Genomic DNA, 21901 nt, shown 5'->3' with positions numbered 1-21901 from the left:
GGACGGAGAATCTGGGTGGGCAAGCATTGGCCGAGGTGTGAGGCAAGGCTGTCCTTTATCGCCGCTGCTCTTTAACGTGTACGCTGAGGAGATGGTAAGGGAAGCGTGGGATGAGTTAGAAGCTGGAATAAAAGTGGGAGGAATGATGTTCAAATCAGTGAGATTTGCGGATGATCAGGCGTTGATTAGCCAGTCAGCTAGGGGGCTTCAGGCTCTAGTGGATGCGTTATACGAGCGTTGCGAGGAGTATGGGATGAGGATTAATCAGAAGAAAACTAAGGTAATGCAGTTTTGTAAAGCATCACGAGCGAGGAATGTGAGACTCAAGATAAAGGTGGGTGGGGAAAAACTTGAGCAGGTTGAGCAAATCAACTATTTAGGCAGTACGTTAGAGGAAAACGGATACAGTAGTAAGGACCTAAGGAAGAGAATCGCATTAGCGAAGGAGGCATTCATGAACAGGAAGGAGCTTCTGAGAGGATTGTTGTGTAAGAGTTTAAAGAAAAGGTTAGTGAAGAGTTTGATTTGGAGTGTAGCTCTCTACGGTGCGGAAATGTGGACACTGAGGAAAGAAGACGAGAGAAGATTGGAGGCATTCGAGATGTGGGTATGGAGAAGAATGGAGAGGGTGAAATGGACGGAGAGGAAAAGGAATGACGAAGTGCTGGATATAGTTGGCGAGGAGAGGCAGCTTTTAGATGAGATACGGAGGAGACAGAAGGTATGGATGGAGTTAGTGCTTAGCGGTGAGGGGATGTTGAAAATGGGGTTAGAGGGTAGAATGTTAGGGAAACGAGGGAGGGGAAGGAAAAGAATAGGATTTTTAGATAGATTGAAAGAGAATAGGCCTTACAGTGAATTAAAGAAGGTAGTGCTGGAAGGAAAGGGAGGCTCCCAGCTCACTTCTTGAATACTCCATGAAAACCTACCTTAATCGGTAGAATACTAATAATAATAATAATGAATGCTTACTGCTGAACCAACCACACTAGAATAGGGATGCTAATTGAGCATCTTTGTATTATTATGATATTTCACCACTCTTGATGGCTATGGTGTATTAAGTCTCAGACAAATGAGAAGGCAACTGTTTTATATCTGCATTGTGCATGAACAATGCACGAGTAGCATTCATGCACCACAGGTAAAAACTGCTGATTTCTTGCCGAAAGATGAAATTTAACCCTTTCATGCTGGTGCCTACATAGGCGGATCCAGGGGGGGGGGGCACGGGGGCACGTGCCCCCCCCCAGACCCTCAAAAATATGCAATATTTTTAATACGGTCCCATTATCATTGTGTTCGTTTTGTATTACGAGGTATCCTTGTGACCCGCCCAGAACAAAATCCTGGATACGGCCTTGCTCGTGCCCCTCCCAGAAAAAAATCCTGGATCCGCCCCTGGGTGCCTACATCAGGAAAATGTTTTCTGTGCCACCAGTATCATGAGAATATTTTAAACCAATCTCTACCGAGCTCATTTTTGGAGTGGTTACCCTGGTATTCTTGTCCCTCCAGTTTGGGACCCGGCTCAACGGAGCACCTGGCTGTTGCCATGGCCACCAGACTCAACCCTCTAACCCTTTCTTAGCGTGAGTCCACGGTCACCTTATTGCATTAGCTGTGTTTTCAAAAAACATACATTGCTTTTGATTTTTAAAAATTTACACTTGGATAAGAATGACTATAATTTTTTTAAGCATTGTAGAGTTTTAAATGGATTTCTAGCATAGATAATAATGAAGTTATTAAACATAAAATACTACGACTTGAACACCAGAAGTCTGTTAACAGTAACACTAAAAATTTTGTTTCAAAATTACTTACATAAAACAACAAATATGTAATTGGAGTATACAACAAAGTTTTTCGTTGGAAAATCTATAACCACTTCAAAATGGATTCCTGCTTTGAGGAGGATCATAGTAGAAGGTTTGGACCCAATTGCCAAGGAGTGGCACTAATGCCTCACTAAACTGGGTCTTAGACATGGCCTGAATACCTCCAACCATTGCTACCTCAGTGGTCACTTCCCTTCCCCTGCCCCAGCTGTCTTCGATTCGTTAGTGCTGGAAAATCCACACCAGCTATAGCCAACATTTGGTCTCCCGTGTATGAAAATGGCCATCACCTCCTGCTGACATTTGGCATGAATAGGTTTATGAAAGTGCTAATCAGGTAGAATATCTGATACTAACTCTTGCTACATATACTCCAGCAAGACATGCACATCACATGTTGACTGATTGTTGAATCAGTCAACATGTGATGTACCCCGTTCAAAGTTGATGATCCAAATTAATATTTATTCTTACCTCACCTTATTGGGAGACATGTTGTCACATGTCTCCCAATGACCCATATTGCATTTAAGACACTTTTTTATGTTAAATGTGGATAGCAACTGAAGCATTGCTTAACTAGCTAAATTTGAGCACATACCACTGTTATGCCCCACTTCTCAATGAACATCAGACAATGTGCTACTGCCCCACTTTCAATTTGTCACACCAATGAGAAATTACCTTGAGCTAGCCAGTTGTAATGGAAATTTCCAGCCTTAAGGCTTGCATTTTCAAATAGCTCCCAGAGGAAAACATAGCAGGCATGGCATAGCCAGGAATTTCGTTTGAGGGGGGTCCAAAACCAGGGGGAAAATTTTTGAAAAACAGAGTGCTAACAATAATGGGATTTAAACTAATTTTAACACTTTCCATAATCGAAAAAACTTCATTTGTTAAAAAATATTTTGTAAATTCATGATTTTTCAATATTTTGTTTTCTTTTATGAAGAAAAACAACTGTGCTTTTATATTTCAGAGGGGGTCCGGACCCCTCGGACCCTCCCCCCTGGCTATGCCAATGCTTAGCAGATACAACCCTCAATACAATTGCTGAATTTACCCTCTCTGTTTCAGGCTGCAATGAGACCCACCACTGAGTCACGCTTTGGTTCATCTGTTACCAGCTCATATATAGATGCAATTTGATGGGAGCAGTTGGTAGAAAAGTTGAGGAATTTGGGGCAGCCACCACTTGAGACCCCTGCCAAAGGGTATAGTGTGCTAGACTCCCCTATTGTGAGGCCCTCTCAGCACGCTGCCTCTAGAATATTGCATGCACCCACTGATGCGTCTTGATGTCATTAATGTCTGATAAACCAGTCACTGCGTGGGCAACATATAGAGTCACCTGATCTATCCAGGTGGCACCAATCCCATTTAACTTTAGCAATCAAACTCCATCCTGAAATGTCACCAACAAGTGCAGAAGTTTAACACACTGAATGTACAAGTTTCATGCATAAAAGCATGCCAATGGGTTTGCTTTGATCATAACTGGTGAGTTGAATTGTGAATGGTCAACCATTTAGTCTGGCAAGAGTGTTACCCACTCCTGGGTCACCCTTCGCCTTTGGCTTAAACAAGCTTGATCCTAGGCAGTGTGACCCATTAGTGTGCCTCACCTAACTTTTAGTCACATCACATAGGCAACGAATAAAAGAAACTACACACAATATTTTATGACTTTAACTTCTCATGCTGATAGATAGCAACAACTATAAAATTAAGAGAAATAGTAAATTTTAGGTTGTATACAGCAGAGTTCTGGTGTGACCAACTGGTAGATTATGCCACTGTGAATGTGTTTAATACACTCTTAGCATGCCCAGCTATTTGCTTTAGGGTAGCAGCTAGATGAAACGTATTCCACATGTTGGTGTCACAAATGCTCTGATACAACAAAGAATGGAATGGAAATTTACCATCTCTTTCCTGAAAACATGGAAGTAACTAATACGAGTCATAGAAACTTTTCCAATTAAACCTGGCCCTCAACTCTTTTTCAAATTAATGACCTAAGTATCAGGGATCACACCCAGTAGCTGATGTATTGGGTACGGGTGAGTTTAATGCATAGTATCAATGATCAAGTGACTCTTGACCAGTGGGTTTAAAGAGTATATTTTTCTTGAAAGTAGATAAATAAATGTGTATTATAATTCCTTATCAATGTTTCAACAATTATGTTGTCATAATTATAGCTGAAACTTTATAGAAGAATCTCGGATGAAAGAATCAACTATTTAGTACAGAGGGCAGAAAAGGCCCTTTTAATTATCCTATGTATCAAAGGTAGCAAGGCTCTGAGGTCTCATCATGCAAAGCCCAGATCAAGACTTATCAGCAGCATATATAATAGAAAAGAAGAAGAGATCAACAATGCTTTCCTCTTTCCAATTACCCTTTCGCTGCTATGAACATTCCTGGGAAGTTTGCAGGTCAGGCTGCTGCAAGCGTACCTTTTCTGCCTCCCTATCATGTGCTCAGCGCTTTCTCTGCATACATAGGCAGATTTAGGGGGTGGGGGTCACAGCCCCCCCCCAGACTCTTAAAAATAGACAAAAATTTTACGTGGTGATCATAATGTTCGTTTTGTTTTATGTATTATGGAGCCTCAATCATTTACTTTCATGCGAAAGATCCACAGAGAAAAAATCATTCGCCTTGACCGGGATTCGAACCCGGATCCCCCGATTTCCGGTCGAGTGCTTTAGCCAGTTAAGCTACCGAGGCGTCATTCCTCCCTGTGGATATTTTCGGACACTTCCGGACAAGGTGTTGGTGGACTGCTGAGCATATGATGCCACAAGCAGTCCAAATCGTGCGCACAGCGCCACAGCCGGAGAGCAGGCCCGGACATAGGACACAAGGGGTGTTCGCTCTAGACTAGTTTAAAGTATACCGGGACTAGCCACGGTGATAACTTTTACGGGAGTCACCCGCAATGCACAATCGTGCAAAAGATCCACAGAGAAAAAATCATTCACCTTGACCGGGATTCGAACCCGGATCCCCGGATTTCCGGTCGAGTGCTTTAGCCAGTTACTTTCATATCAATAACTTTCATAATAAAATAAAGAGAATATTTCTTAAAGTAATTGTTGCATCTGGTTTTTTATCTCAAGTATGAAAAGATTGTTCACCTGTCAGACCCTAGTGCCTTCACCAGAATAAAATCCTGGATCCACCCCTGGCCGCATGTGACAGGAAGATTCTCGGACAGTGAGCAGCAGGGTTAAATGCAAATATGTACGTATCAATTAAGGCTTTTGATATTTGGGCCTCACCAAGCCCCACCTCAGGCCTTTTCTTACATCAACGCACAATGATTGGAAAAAAAACATTACATAAAACTGTAGTGGACCAACAAAAATGAACATATTTTGTTAAAACAATACTTAAAGCGTACAAGACAACAAGGGTACATTTACAATTTGATGATACAATCACAGCAAAATTTGAGTCCTACATCCTGCTTCGTACTTTTCCATAAACACTTCAGTCATTGAAAAACACAGCATTTCTATTGCCATGGAAATATGCCATTTCATTGCAGAATTTTCACTACTGCACAAAAGCCAATTAAGTAAACTTCATCGTGATATTGCCATCAAACTAAGAGAAGTAGAAATAGGGATAAAAATGATTTCATAGACATTTTCTCTGCAACCATACTTTTCGAAGGCTAATCTCCATCAAAAACTAAAGATTACAGCTAGGCGTGACACCGGATGCAGAAAATTTGATGATTGTTTCGCTGACTTCCAAGGAATTGGAAGGTTTAATACTCTGACCCAAGTTTCATAATTCAACGTGGTAGCCACTGTTTAAGCAAGAAAATGTACCTGCACATCATTATTTAAAGGCATTTCATGTTGAGACCAGCAAAAATATAGCAAACCATTATTTAGCACCCTTTAGTAAGGGAACATAAGGATGGGGTAAGTAACATATCAGAGAAACTAAGCATAATAATGAAGAATTTTTAATTCTTTCTCCTGGCACTGAAATTATAATATGAAAAGTATAAAATTCATTGATCCAGGATTTAATCACGAAAGGAAACCACTTCAATAAAAATTGATAATCTTGTTTTATATTTACAAAGGTACCTATTTAGTTGAGTATAAGTAGCCTCAAAAAAGTAGTATCAAAAGTGTGAGGCACCGCTGTACATACATAAGTCTTTGATGAAGGTAATTTAAACAAAAGAATACAAAATATAGGGCTTTGAGTCAAAATGCAGCCCGAGTATAACATCAATTGTAATACAATAATGTAAATAACAGTAACACAAAAAGCAAACAGGCAGTTCTGCTTGAAAACTGGGTGAGGTGAAGAACACAAATACTATTCGGTATTATAACTAAGAATTGAATGAAGAGGAGTATAAACCAACACTATTGCACAACCTGTGAAATGATATATAAAGCACTCGTGATCCCAGCTAGAACAAGGAGTGATATATTTTCTGATAAGTCTAGGATAACTAAAAACATGATTTCCAACTGCTATAATCATGATATCCAGAAAATATCTACCTAAAAGTAATTATTGGGGAGGGTTTGTGCATGAAAATTGAGAGAAAAAATACAGCAAGTTCTTATTGCAATGAGAATTTATGCTTTCTGATTATAATTCAGTTAGTTCTTTCAATTTTTTGAAAATAGTACCCTGACTTATTCTAAAAAGAAAAGTTAATGCTAATAATAAAAAGTGCTCAGATGTCAACTGAATAAAGTGTTCATTTTCTTCCAATTATATTGCAGAATTATACACATTAAAAATTGATGTCAGTGGTTGCCTCAAGGATTTAATGAGTTGAATGAAACGACAAACTCAAATGCTACATTTCTGAAGACCATACCCATCTCATTTCCACATTATTCAAAGTATACAGCCCTTTAAGCACAGGAAGTGATATGACACCAATAGATTATACAGGGGCTCGATGACATTGCATCTTGGGTATTATTTTTATCCTAAACTTTAACATTTGCAGTCCTTTGCTTTATTTCATAATTTTCTGGAGTTCCATGAGTATAAGAAACATGGAGTCACTATCTCAATGTATTATTTAAGGTGTAAAAGCATATAACTTTGCACTACAAAACACTTTTTAAGCAGAACTACCTGAACTTTGCTGACTCAACTGACTGAAAGCTCATTTCCATTAGAAAACATAGACTGGCACAATAAATTGAAGGATTTACATCACTAGCTGCATTCTCATAATAAAAAAGTAACTCTATAAATGAAAGATGCCAAATTTTAAAATGGAATTTTCTATAATTTAAAAAAATAGCTATATATTGAAGTAAATGCGATAATCATAAAAAAATTACTCAACAAAGGTTAATAACACTAAAAATTCTTTCATAAATTCTTACAATACTGGACAACATCACACACCAAACGTTGTGCACAAAACATTTTACATTTTTCTTAAAAAAATTTAAAAAATATGATGCATATGAATACATAGGCCATCACACTACCTATTCATGCCATTGGAAACAATTAACATATCTCACATACCACATACATACCATTAAAACCTGGGCAAATTATACATAACATTTGGCATCACTGCATCTAATAAATGATTCCATAACATAGTTACTAAAAAGGAATGTAATTGTAAAATCAGATCTATTCATCATGAGTCAATATTCAGCCTACAATGAAAAATTACTTTGTCACCATACAAAAGTACAGTAAACTAAGTACTTCATGGTATAAATATTTCTGTAGACTCTTTGGACGGATTGATACATATTAAAAACATGTCATAATTAAATTTAAAAACCAAATAAAACCTTAAAAATAAACAAGCTGGCCAAAACTAACAAATAGCTGCTCTGGAGATTTGTTGCAACAGCTAGCCTACAAGTAAACATGTCGTATCTAGAAAAAACAAAAAAGTGATAATTAATAGATAATCAATCACCACATAATTTTATGAAGTACTGTAACATGGAATACACCAATGCATAACTTTATGCTGAAAATTTACTGCATCATTTGAACAAAAAATAAAGCACATAGTGATATGAAAAGCAAGACCCTACCTTGTAGCATTATCAGCAACAATATTAGTGAATTCAGCTTCCACTAATTGACCATCGAAGTATGTGATGAGATCCTCATATGGATATTCATATCCTTGAATACATTCACACTTGTAGCCACCTGTGTCAAAACCTCTTCCTTGGATAGGCACACACTGAAATGAATAATACTTATGGCATAAAGGGCACAAAATAAATTTAGTAACAATAACATAACTTGTACCCATATGCTGAATTACACTGGCCAATGGATCAAGGGATATGCAACGGATATTCCATTAAGTCACTGAAAACATCACAATTTGGAAATGAATATGATACCTCTTTTAGCAATGCATATACTTTCACATCTCAAAAAATATCTTGCACCATGAACCTCAAAGGATAGCCATGAGAATTCAGGAACCTGAATAGCAAAGTGGTCTATGCAGTGGCCAAGAAAGCCAAAGGTCTGTGGTTTGATTCCTTCTCAAGGGGAATTTTTTCCAATACAATTATTATGATAAACCATCCTGATTAAGCATTTTCATCAATTATAGAGCCAAAAACTGGACCCAAACATGTAGACACATTACTATATCCTAAAATCTAGGGTTGAGTGATATAAAAAGTTCAACTTCTGTAATATGTATTCCTTAACTTATTTTCGACTTATAAACTGAATTAATGATTTATAACTTACATATGATGTGCCAGGATCACACTTATGAGTGTCCTTAAAAGCATTAGTACTGGAATACTTTTGTGGACACTGATTTATATCCAGCTGGAGCATGTCCACTGTCACAGCAACTGCTCCCCTAAAATAAAACAGAAACCATAACGATATAGATAATTAGGAGACAACCAAAGGCATACACTCTATTGAGGTAATTCTTTAGTTACTATATTCAACTATAATATGCATTGACTGTGGGATAAAAATGGAATTCAGACCAATTTAAATATGTATACAAAACAACTGGCCATATTATAACATTGATTCATAAGCTGCATGCTCTCAGAGGCTCAAATGGTGGCCAATAGAAAGGCAACTGAAGTAAAGGCAAAGATAATTCATCCAGGCCCTGGTGAAAGCAAACATCTACGTAAAATTGTTATGCTTACAAGGATACCCTGTTTGCACCCTACAACTTGGGAAGACTCATTGGAACTGTTAGGTAACAAATGTTTGTTCTGGTTGGGCGGCCAGTGGCATGAAAACACCATGGTAACTGTGGGCAATCGTTGGTGAGCATGATGCAGAGTGATCACTCACCACTCATTTCTTCTTGCCCAGTTGCGTGAATACGTGAAATTTTCAGATCTCTTAATTATATGTTGTTGTACACTTCGGTTAATAAGCCCTAATCTAAAAGTTCTTTTAGTGACAAGGACATTGAAAATGTCAGAAAGCAATCCTTGGGAAAACAAGAATTAGTCTGAAGAGATTGTAATGGGATGCAATCCTTTTCAAATACAGGACGCTATAGTTACACCTTGAACAATTGCACCCTTTTAAAAGCTTCATATGACTCGGGGTCACCTGGTAGTTCACATAAAACGTCTCAGCTATGGTTTGCTTCTTGGGTTTTCTAATCTAACACCAGTTTACTCCTCAGGTTTTACATACAAGGGTAGGTTATTATATTATGCAGGTACATAGAGATGGGATAAAAGAGGTCATACACAGAAATTATGCAAGAAACAAATCATAGGTATAAGTGGACATTAGGAGAGCAATTACTTACTTGAATTCAAGCTTATGTCTGAGACTGTCCCAGCCAAAAAATGGAGCTGCATATGTGATGACCCATTTCTTGACAAGACCATTACAATCGAAATAGGGAGTTGTCCAATGTCCTTGGTCCAAGTTAGCTGCCCTAATTTTTAAATGGAGAACAAAAATTGTAATTTCACCCTGTAGGTAAAAATATACCAAACAAAGATATTTCATGCACAAATGAAAAAGGCCAACCTTTGCCATAGGGTAGAAAAATTAATACACGACTTACCGATAAAATGTCGGATAATGTTCATATTTTTTCAGCAATTCACCAGTTTCATTGAATCGTATCTTTATTTTTAAATTAAACTTTTCTAAGTCATCAAAGTTGGTAGACCATCTCTCTTTCAGGAATTTGAAATACGGTTTATTCAAATAAACTTCATCTGAAAAAATAAAATAAAATAATTATTTAAAATGAATCATAATCTACTTAAAATATGTGCATACAGATGAATTTGATTTTTACCAGTTTTATTTAATCTTGCTAAATCTTCTACTTTAAAGTCTCTTGTATTCAGCTGCTTCTTGTATGCAAAGGGAGCAAAAAGTGTACGGTTGGTAAATTTATTTCTATCCCAATAGGTCGCAGCTGACCATATTTTAGTGTCACCAAGCACCAAAGCCAAAGTTTCACCAATCATCTGATCCTCAGTAAGAGGCTGATCAGCCACAAGCTTTCCAGAATACACTTCTTTCGGATTTGACACCTAAAAATAAAAATAATGACATTAGGTACAACCAAATATAATACTTACCATAATTATTATTACATGACCTGATAATTGGCTTAGTATTAATGAATGGAAAAACCAAAATGGAAATGCCAACCAGGGGCCGTATTCTGTAACTCCAAACCGATCGGTGCGGCACCGATTCGTCGGGTGCGACGTCACACCGACTCCCGGTAAGAAGTCGTGCGATTCTGTACGAACCCGGTCGGTGCGGCACCGACGAGAGGACGGGAGATCGTCGGTAGCCGTACCGACAGCAAAGAGGTGTCGGTACGGCCACCGACTAGTGGGTTTCATGAATTCCCCGGTGCGCATTGTACGTTTTATTTTGTTTTTACCTCATCACCGAGTAAATAATGAGGTTTTCTCCAATGTTATCTTTTTCTGCCCCTTCGAATACGCCTCTATAATTCACTGTGTCATCATCTATATTAATTACCTTGACAGAAATATAAGATAATGGTTAATAAAAATGAGGTTTGCTAACATATAATGACTTTCTCTCATTTATGTTACCGCACTTTCACTCGCTTGTAATAGGCTTTATTTCTCTCTATCATCATTTACTTGCTCCTTTGACATAAAAAAGATATTTTTGATTAAATATGAGTTTTGCCGCAATGTTATCACTTTATATCACTCTGAATAGGCGACTGTTATTTCACTCAATCATCAATTTGGCGTTTCTCTCGGCATAGAAATAAGATCTTTTTATTTAAGTATGAAGTTTGCCACAACGGTATCAGTTTCTTTCATTTTTAACGGGCAACTATATTTCATTTCATCGTCAGCCATTGATTCCCTTGACGATAAAAGAAGATATTTGTTAATAAGTATGAGGTTTACCGCAATATTATCATTTTCTCTCACTTGGAATGCGCAACTTATACATATGTATTTCACCCAATCACAATTTATTTACTTCCTCGTCATTACACTTCTTTTAATTGCACCCAGCTCCATATTTTTATAACAATTTCCTAACTTGTTCCTCTAATATTACATTTGCATTTGAATCCTACGTTCACGTTCCATGGTATGCTATTTTCGTCTGCTACGGTGCCAATGGCATAACCTTCCGTTGATAACATTTATACGGAACTTACTTAATGACAACTATATTACCAAATCATGAATAAATAGCATTATACGGAACCAATATTTAAAAAAAGAAACTACGATCTCAAGGATAGTTTCAATAATTCATTCCAGCAACAACAATCTCCATCACATACAAACTTTATTGTGATGTTGTAATATTGTTTCCTTCGATTCTGTAGGTACAGCATTACTACCACACATTATATAAGCATTGTCAACAACTTATCCAATATCGTTCATCTTAATCTAGCAATAAGTCGTAATTTCCGCAAATAAAAAGATTGAGAATGACGACAACAAACTGTGCCAATGAGTCTTCACTTGTTTTTACCCTTCTTTCATTGGTGGAGACACGTGAAACTTCGGATATATTCGGATTTTCCCTGTTTGGGAAGGAAGGGGAACCGTACCGACTGGTTTGAAACCGACGACCTTACAGAATCGCTGAAAGTGTCGTCGTCGGTGCGGAATCCGTTGTCGGTACGGTTTGATGTCCAGTCGGTGGGCTTGAAAGGGAAACCGACCGGTGCGGCACCGACGAAATACAGAATACGGCCCCAGGGCTGACAGCAGTTACAGGGCAAGTAAGGGCTTTAATTCCATCTCAATAAGGTCTTTGGCATATGCTTGACAGGGTCAAAGAAACCACCTTATCAAAGGAGTCAACTCCCAATGATTTGTGCTAATGGATGCATTATGAGATACGGATAAGAATAAAAGCTGTACAAATAAATGATACAGATAAATCCTCCGTCATATCAATATTTTACTTGGCAGGATAACAGCATTTCATTAAAGAATTAGGACAGTTGTTATCATGGCTATGTACTTCACAATATTTACCATGTTATGAATCATAAAATGTAATTACATATTTAAAAAAATGAAAATGCAACAAATGCCATCGGCTGTAACCGTAAACATACCCAGTGGATTCAGAAAGACACATTTACACCATATGTACGGGAATTTTCAAAATACAATACAGTTAAATCTTAAAAAATACTCTAGAATGATAAATTTTTTATTGCCACATTCATATCTCCTGGGGGCCTCTTTCTAACTTCTCACCACATGCGGTAGAACTAAGCTGATAGTGACGCACCATCTGGAATGCTCTCACAGTCCGAAAGCCATTATGACTACAAGAAAGGGTGAGCGAGATATCATGGCCACTTACCTCAAAAGTTTTAATCATGGAGGATGATAATTTACCTTATCCGAGTTGCACTGGCATTTTTAAAACAAAATGTCCAACAATAAAGGTATTTTCCCATTTTCCTCAGTATTTTAGTTGGCACTGTTGTATACAATAATTTTCAATTTCATATACCTTTACAGAACAACCTTATAGCCCACATCTTGAGACATGATGGCATGATGAAGAAAATCATCAAGGGACAAGCGGATGGCAAGAACAGAAAAGGAAGACCTCAAACAAAATACATGGAACAGGTATAGAATGATGTGAAAGAGAAGAAATACGTAGGAGTGAAAATATTAACTGATAGGAAAATTGAGTGGAAAGCTGCGTTTAACCAATCTGAGGATTGTTGACCAGCGATGATGATGATGATGATGATACCTGTACTTCCCCATTTATAAAATGGAAAATCTCAGATTAAATGCCTCTTACAGACCATCCTTTTGGGGAGGTAAAACCCAAAAAGTCAAAGGTTATAGGGCTGATCTAGAGATCTCACTTTTTTCATAGTCAATTCCTCAACTTTTTCGGGGGGTTAAAATTTTCCCTAAAAAAATTAATTTTTCCCATCTGCCCTTCTGTTTGCAGAGGGGCAAAGGTGAGATTTTTTCTTAAATTATTTACCAAATGAATAATGTATGGACAGTACACCCTCTGAGAATTTAACACTAAAGAGTGTCATTAAAGGCTATATACTGAAAAAGCCATTAAAAAATTGTGTATAAAATACCTGAAGGAAAGCACTGATGAAATTAGCAAGTCGAACTGCCATTTTGGCTTCATTTTCAAATTGCTGCTCCATTCCATAGCCGATTCCCCCGTGAAGGTGCAAATCTTGAGGGCGATACCTACATAAAGCAAAGAGAAATATTAACCATCTGCTTACCTAAGGTACTCAATCACTCCTGAATTTACATAAAGGAGTACATAACAAGATGAACGAATAACTGATACTGTTAAAAGAGGTCATCAAGGTTGATTTAATAAGTGCAAAATAACAGTTTAAGGCACAATTGGAAAATTATAAGTTTAAAGAGAAACAGAAAAGTAGTCTCCAATGGCTGTATCATTAGGGATCACGTCACATGTACAAAAAAATTACTGTGTTGGTTTCCTGGAATGGGAGGTTGGAACTGGAGCCGTAACCAACCCCAGCCTCTCAACTGGAAACCCTTCTCTACTATTAACTCAACTCGAAGGAAACTTGAATCCAACGTACCTGATCTGACCATCCCTACTTCTTAACGTTGTTGCACAGTAACCTTGACCTTTCTATGAACCAATTACGTATCATAATATCTGACTCATACCAAACATGAGGCCATGATGTAAACTTGCTTGCTCCTAAAATATTGAGCAGGCGAGGATTGATTCAGGCTACTCACAATTACACATGTAGTCATGCTTGTAAATGGGTTCCCTATTGCAGGAAAAACTATCAAGTGAGCACGATGCTACAAAACCTTAAGGTCAGCAGTGAGTAGTAAAGAAGAGGCAGGTAGCAAAGAAATTACAGGAGAGGGAGTAGGGAAATTTGAGGAAATGATAAGACGGATACAAATTGGGATACTGCTCACTCTGCAACAACACCACTAAGTACCTACTTTGGAATACTTACTCCTTACAGTTGTTCTCATTCACCCTCAAAATGAAATTGAGGACTTCATGAATATTAATTTTTCTTGTATGCAATGATTCTGGTCCTTTGCTGAAGTTTTTGTATTCATAATATTTGTCCATGTACATCTCCCTTAGCTGGGGATTTGCTCTTTCCCATATAACTGGCATTTTGTGGACCCCTGAAAGATGCAAAAGAGTAACTAAATGAACAGCCACTTTCTCCTGAATCAAATGAAAATTAGTAACTGAATTTGATAAGAAATGGGGGGGTAGAACAAATAATTGCTCCCGCATACAGCCTTTTGCTTAGTTTGAAAGAGGATATACACAACAGTATTTGAAAAATAATGGCAAACTGCTGATGCAATGCATAATGAAGATGAAAAATTATTATTATTATTATTATTAAAAAGCAGGATTGCCATGCCTACAGCTAATGCAGCCATCCCGAAAAAAGTTGCTACCATTATTGGTGTCAACACTCCCATAGCAACTAAAATATAGTTCATGAGTAATGAAGACTCGCGATTTAAAATTTACACACCAATGTCATACTCCAATCATACCACCAGACAACAAAATGACCAGATGAAATTCCGTAAATAGAAATATTATCTCAGATTAAAATCAAAGTCAAAGCTACAATGTCCACCAATGACATCAGCCATTTGCTGCATTTAAATATTACATTAAATATGGTTACATTTTCTCTGGTTTCATTAACTCTTCATTAAATGAAAATACATTCTTAAATGAATACCTCTGAATGCTATACTCCCAGTATTACCTTATCTTAAAGACGGTATTTAGTGACCAGAAAATCACTTAATAACTTGTTTCTTAAGGAATGTACAAATATTGATTTCAGGCTCTATTTTCTATCAAGGACAATCTTATTTAAAGGAAGACATTTTCACAGGACAATTTCCTTCACACTGGAATTCATGCAAGAGTTTGTACAAATATATATACACTGAAACAAATCTAAACTCAATGAAAACACTTATACTGACAAATAAAATCAATGATCATTTCAATCATGATGATACATGATAGAACGAATGCTATCAAAAATGAGATGGAAGTGGATGCCGATGACATGGGAGCCCCAATTTTAAGGTCAGAATTTGATGTGACTGTAAGTGACCTTAGGATAAATAAAGCATCTGGCATTAATGACATTCCCACAGAACTAATTAAAAATGCAGGAGGGAAGACGTTGAACCAGCTGTACAAAATCATTAGTGAAATGTATTCGACAGGTGAGATACCAAAGGACTTTGAGAGGAACATTATAATCCCTACTCCTAAGAAGAAAAGAGCGGATAACTGCAAAGACTTTAGGACCATAAGCCTAACTACACATGCATCGAAGATACTGACAAGGATTATCTATAGAAGAATAGAACGAAGAACAGAAGAGTACTTGGATGAGGACCAATTTGGATTTAGAAAAAACAAAGGCACAAGGGAATCAGTATTGGCCCTTAGACTGCTCATAGAGAAGAGAATGGAAAATAACAAGCCAATGTTCGCTGCGTTTGTGGACTTAGAGAAGGCATTTGACAATGTGGAACAAAAACTAAGTAGCGGTGATAAAATCAGGGCCCAGCTGTGAAGAAAAGAGAATTAGGAAAGGAGTGAGACAAGGCTGTGCATTGTCACCCGCAATTTTAAACTTTTACATTGAGAAAGCCATTAATGAAATCAAAGAAAAGGATGTCCATGGAGAAAAATTAGCATGCTAAAATTTGCTGATGACACAGCCGTTACAGCAGAAACAGAGAAGGATTTAAAAAATATTCTGGGTAATATGGTTAGGGTAATGGGTAAATATCAACTGAAAATAAGCACGAAGAAAACCAAGATATTAGTAAGCAGCAGAGGAGAAGAGGTCAAGACTAACATTAAAAGAGGGAAGCAAAAACTGAAAGATGTGGATGAATTCTGTTATTTGGGAAGCAAGATAACTAGTGAAGGGAGAAGTAAGAAAGAAATTATCAGCAGAATAGCCCAGGAAAAGAGAGCATTATACCAAGAAATACCTGCTTACAGCGGGAAACTTAAATATGGAAGTAAAGAAACAATTTATAAGGGCCTACATTTGGAGTATGCTCCTATACGCAAGTGAGGCATGGACAATGACCGCAGCGGAGAAAGCAAGGATAGAGGCCTTCGAAATGTGGTGCTACAGAAGAATGATGAAGATCAAATGGATCGACCGAGTTAGTAACAAACAAGTCCTAAGAAGAGTAGGAGAGAGGAGAAGTCTCATCAAAACCTTAACAAGAAGACAGAACAACCATATAGGCCACATCTTGAGACATGATGGCCTGATGAAGACAATTGCCGAGGGACAAGTGGAAGGCAAGAACAGAAAAGGAAGACCTTGAACAAAATATATGGAAGAAGTAAAGAAGGATGTGAAAGGGAAGAAATACGTAGGCGTGAAAAGATTAGCTGATAGGAGAACTGAGTGGAGAGCAGCGTCAAACCAATCCTAGGATTGTTGACCAGTGATGATGATGATGATACACATAAAAGAGAATTCTTACATCCTATTTTGTCACAGTTAAATCCGTTGAAGTACTGCTCTGAGGTTGATCTCTCTATGATTTCACCCAAGTAAGGACGTCGAACAAATGAAGGGAGGCGGTATCCTGGCTGACACCTGCATTGATAGCCACCTCTTCTAAAACCCCAGCCATCAATCGGTTCACACTGGAAGGAGAAAAATACAATCTTAAAATCTCACATTAGCTGGGACACTTAACTAATTGCTTACTTCACCAATTACTTCTTTACTACAAATGTAAACAGTAGGTTTCCTTCAGTAGTTTTAAACATGCTCGAGCCTAGGACATTATTGACAATAGCCTAAAATTACCTGGTCACTTCATTTTGTGGAAACCAAATCTTTCTCCTATGTTTGAGAATTCATAGATCTCTGGAAGTATATACTTGTATTCCTATGTTTTTCTTTTACCAAAATTTTTAATAATGTTTAAAAATTTTATCCTCAAATATTTTATTCATGCTTCAGACAGCAGTAATTTACCTGGCCAATCAAGATAATAGTGTAGAAAGAAAAGTAACACTTCATTTGACACAAGGGATGCACTTAATTTTTGACAGTCACTTCTCCCTCTCCAAGAATGAGTGTATGGCATTTAGGGGAGGTGACAAAAAATTTGGTCATTTGCACCAAGTGGGATGGAAGGGTGGAGAGAAATCGGATATCAGCATTAGCCTGCATTTAAAGAAATCGCCCACGGAGACCACAGCTTAAAATCCCATCTGACATTTAGAGCGGTGTATGCACTTAAAGTGTCCTCCACAAAGCACTCAAGCAGGGGTCATGCAACCTTAGAAAATCTCTGCTACTTCCAGGAATTGAACCTGGACCCATAGGATAGGTAGCCAATACACTGGCCACCACAACAACCCCATCCCTTCATTAACTGGAACAAACCATATTAGTAGGTCTCCAAAACTCAATATGCAAAATTTGATTTTTAAATTGATGTAAAATACCCTAAATGAGTGTCATTTACTTACTCCCTACAATCTGTTTAACAACCACTTCACCAAGTAGCAGCAAGAGATACTTGTGTTAGCAGTATCAGGTCAGTCTCCAAAGACGGTTATTTTCCATCACAAAGAATGGAGCTAAGTACACAAGGCATGGCAGCTTAAAGTATAACAATCAGGTAAAACAGGAGGCAACTGGAGTTTGCCTCTTAAGCAAATCTACCATTAATAAAATGAAGAGTAATAAGGCATCTACTTAAAGGACTATGTGAACTGAAACAGACAGCAAATTACTTAAAGATTAAGAGCTTTCTCGGTGGCTTTCCCGACAACTCTTCACTCAGCAAATTATTTCTTTCTATAATTCTTACCGAGACAAGCTGAGGAAGAGAGCTAATGAATTAGATATTCCCACATCCTGAGACAGCAATCAAGTTACAGTGCATATATGTATTTTTAAAACATCAAAATCAGAAAACAAATTTATTTATTTCAGGCATTCTTTGTACACTACAACTTGCATTTAAGTATCTTTCAATTTAACATAATTAAATAGTTTATATTTGAATTATATCAACCTGGATACCTCATAAGACATTTAGGTATGATGAGAGCATAATGAAAATTCTTTCCACCTTTCTGATATTGCTTGGTTGCAAATTCAAAAAAACACCATTTATTAGAACGTAATTTAAGGCATTCAGGTAGAGATGAGACAAAGTTAAGGATTTGGTGCTTTCTCAGGGCAATGAAATCTTCTCAAGATAAAAGCTGGGCAAGAATATTTAACTTAAATTTTTTTTTAGCAAACTAATAAGCTCACGATATTTTTTTAGATTATAGTGGCAATGCATGGGGATGAATAGTTGAAGTAACACTATAGCCAAACTATCACCTTAAGAAGACTTCAATCAATTATAATTTCAATAAAATATCAACAGTAACGATTACCTATGTGCGCTATATGCAACATGCAGGTGATGCCAATCATCGCCTGTCAGCTAAAGTTGTGATTGACATGAGATATGACACCATAAACTGCAGAAGTGATCGACCAAGAAATGCATTTCGATCAACTGAATGAAAAATTTATTTATTAGTCACATTGTAGACATTTAGGGATTAATAATTTCATGATGAATGTAAAGTAACATCTAACTCTGGTAGACTGATATCATGTTCTCTGAAGCCTTGAAAAGAAAACTTGGCCCACCAAACACACAAACCAAGAAATTAGCTATCTTGAAAGCAAGCATTTCCTAGGGGGAGTTAAAGCAGAGTAAAACAAATTTAAAAATGTAAGCCAATTCTAGGAGGCTAAACATCACTTGACTCAAACTTTATGACCATTACCTCAGTGGTGTCCTTTTTACAGCGAGCAGTTCCAGCAAATCTATTAGGTCCACTGTTTCCCTTTCCTTTTGGACACTGATTGATGTCTATTCTATCAAAATTCATTTCTAGTACAGAAATAGCGGTGTACCTGTGAAAACAGCAACATATTAACAGTTGCACTTACTCCAATTTGTAGCTTAAAATGTATCCCAATACATACGTTGGGTATTCAATGTGACGAAAACCAGTGTGCCGGGGATAAATGTCTGCAATTGGAACAACAGCTCCAATAATCCACTCATTAGATCTATCACAGTCGAAGTAAGGTCTTGTCCATTTCACAGGACCAGGATACTCGTCCGCACCTGCAATTCATCAAGATTTTATCATTCATATATCCAACCCAATTATCTCTCATATTTTACTGATTGCCTTTAAATCGAAACTTGAAGCTTGTACATGGTGGAAGGGCTTCATATTATTAATAACAGACACTTGTTAATTCACATTTATTTTAAAATCTTCTATTGTTTAATAAAATGAAAAAAAAAATTAAAAAAATATATTGTGGAAGTAACAAAGTGTCTGTTAGAGATAATACTTACTGATTGACCATTTAAACTAACCTGGGGGTCCGTGGAAGGTGAATGTTTCATTGGTATTGTTAGCATAACGTATTTCCACTTTATACGTTGTTTTAGTGTCATGCCTACCAACAACATTGTCCGGCAGCCACTTCTTGTACCTGAAAAGTTTTGAGAGGAAGTCATCATAGAATTTGAATAATTAATAGCACTATCTCAAATTATAAAGCAAGAGTTGGGAGAAATTTAATTCCTTCGTCTTATACGAAAAAAGATAAAAATAACACGGTAAACGACAGACAAATTATGACCAACACCAAGAAAGGCTGTTGCAATCAACTTGAGAGGGAAGTTTGCTAATCTTTGGGGTTAGATGATACCATAACTTACCATTCATTTATTCTGTAGAAGTCAGAAGTGTAATCAGAGCTCAGACTTCCATTAGGTATTGCGCCAAGGTCCTGCACCGTGAAGGTATTTAAGGTCGAAATTTTCTCGAAGTGAATAGGATCGTTGAAATCGTCAGCTCTAGAAGTATATTGAAGGTTGAGATAAATAACAGACGCCACAATATAAAAACAACAAACCAATTTCTATCCGCTTCAAATGGGGAAATAGCTTACCTGAATGTCCGAGGAGCAAAAAGAGGCATGGTTTTATTGAAAAATCCACGGTAGGATGGAGTATACGATTGATTTGGTGAGAAATAAATTGCACTAGCATTGATGTACGGATTTGAAGATACATCAGCTACCGTAGACAAGAAATAGTACATAAATCCTGGGTCGTAAGTGTCATTTATTGCTGGTCTTATAAATCTTGACTGCAAAATATAGCTCCAGTAGAAAGACCTACTAAGAGCCATGTTATGGAGGTGAAGGAGTGCTGTCCGGTTGGGAAACACCGGATTGATATTTATATCCTTGATGTCGGGTAGGTGCGAAACTGAGTTTTCTGGAAGATACAAATCTCCTAAGTGCTGAATCTGGCAATTTTCTGCCGTCACTTTGCTCATCCGTTCACGAATTTCATCGAATGCATCTTTTGTTTGCCATTCATACTGCCCATTGGAAACACTCGTATAAAGCGTCAGTAAGCAAATTAATATGGGCAGTAAAGCCATGATTGGAAGACCTTCTTGTTTTCAAAACGATATCACTCAGTTCACAAACACCATCACAACCACAGAAAATTATTTCACCAAATAAGTAAACAAAAGTCTTGGCGTCTGTCGGAGCAGGTTGAAATTCCGACACTTGCTTCGAAACATTAACCAACAGGTGGCACTGGCTCCGAAAACAGCCACACCTCTACGCCTTGTGTTTCTGCAACCGAGCATGGAGAAGAATTTTTTTGTTATGACATCATCGAACTGTAATTCAACATCACCACCATAATACCAGCTTTTGAGTAATTAGTTAGGAAATGAAAGCTTTTATGGGAAATGAACTCATAGGTATTATATAGACTATTAGCATTTTGGTTTTCTTTTGCTTCTACTGTTGGTTACCACGAGGAATGCAATGAGGAGTGCTATTCCATTTTTCCGCCGCTTTTCCAATAATTTTGTTTGAATAAATTTTTAATTAATGCCTTTTAGAAGAATTTATTTTAATATTCGCAGTTTCGATGAAAGAGAGAAATTATCGGAGTCGATCGAGTTTTGGCAGAAGAAATGGTGGCATTACTATTGAATCCATTGACAGCCCATCAAATGAATCCTCGATTTTCCTTAAGACTAAAGTGATATCACAAAATAGCATTCTAGTTCATTCCGTGATTCTGTTAAAAGAAAAACCTCACAGAAACGATGCACTAAACGATTAAAACGCACAGGCAAACAAAAAAATTCTCAATTACGGCCAGCTTGATCGGCAATCAGTAGGTAAGGTATCTTATTATATTAAACTCAAACAATATAAATATTTATTAATCTCAGTAATCGCTTGCATTTTTGTAATATTATTTTTCGCCAACTGACGTTAGATGACGATATCCATGTAGAACAATTACGAAAACTAATCACATAGAATCAAACTAACCGCCAACGGCAATTTGAATACCATAGCCAAGATACGATTTTCACGGTTTTTGCTCTACTCCAGAGTCATC

At 37.2% G+C, this 21901-nt stretch overlaps 1 protein-coding gene across 1 annotated transcript; it reads right to left on the bottom strand.

Moving 5' to 3' along the window:
• Positions 1-5918: 5918 nt before the first annotated feature.
• On the bottom strand, positions 5919-21075 carry LOC124170732. The gene is made up of 14 exons (XM_046549630.1): positions 20413-21075; positions 20180-20317; positions 19832-19950; positions 19426-19570; positions 19224-19353; positions 16895-17060; positions 14338-14518; positions 13450-13567; positions 10150-10390; positions 9910-10066; positions 9646-9777; positions 8598-8715; positions 7916-8070; positions 5919-7751 (listed from the first exon to the last, which is right to left on the bottom strand). The coding sequence occupies exons 1-14, from the start codon at positions 20910-20912 to the stop codon at positions 7646-7648; spliced, it is 2406 nt and encodes an 801-aa protein (XP_046405586.1). The 5' UTR covers positions 20913-21075; the 3' UTR covers positions 5919-7645.
• Between the last annotated feature and the right edge of the window lie 826 nt (positions 21076-21901).

The sequence above is a fragment of the Ischnura elegans genome, chromosome X (assembly GCF_921293095.1).
Source record: "Ischnura elegans chromosome X, ioIscEleg1.1, whole genome shotgun sequence".
In the NCBI taxonomy this organism is placed as follows: domain Eukaryota; kingdom Metazoa; phylum Arthropoda; class Insecta; order Odonata; family Coenagrionidae; genus Ischnura; species Ischnura elegans.
The sequence above is the reverse complement of the archived record's forward strand: the minus strand, read 5'-3'. Positions and strand labels throughout refer to the sequence as shown.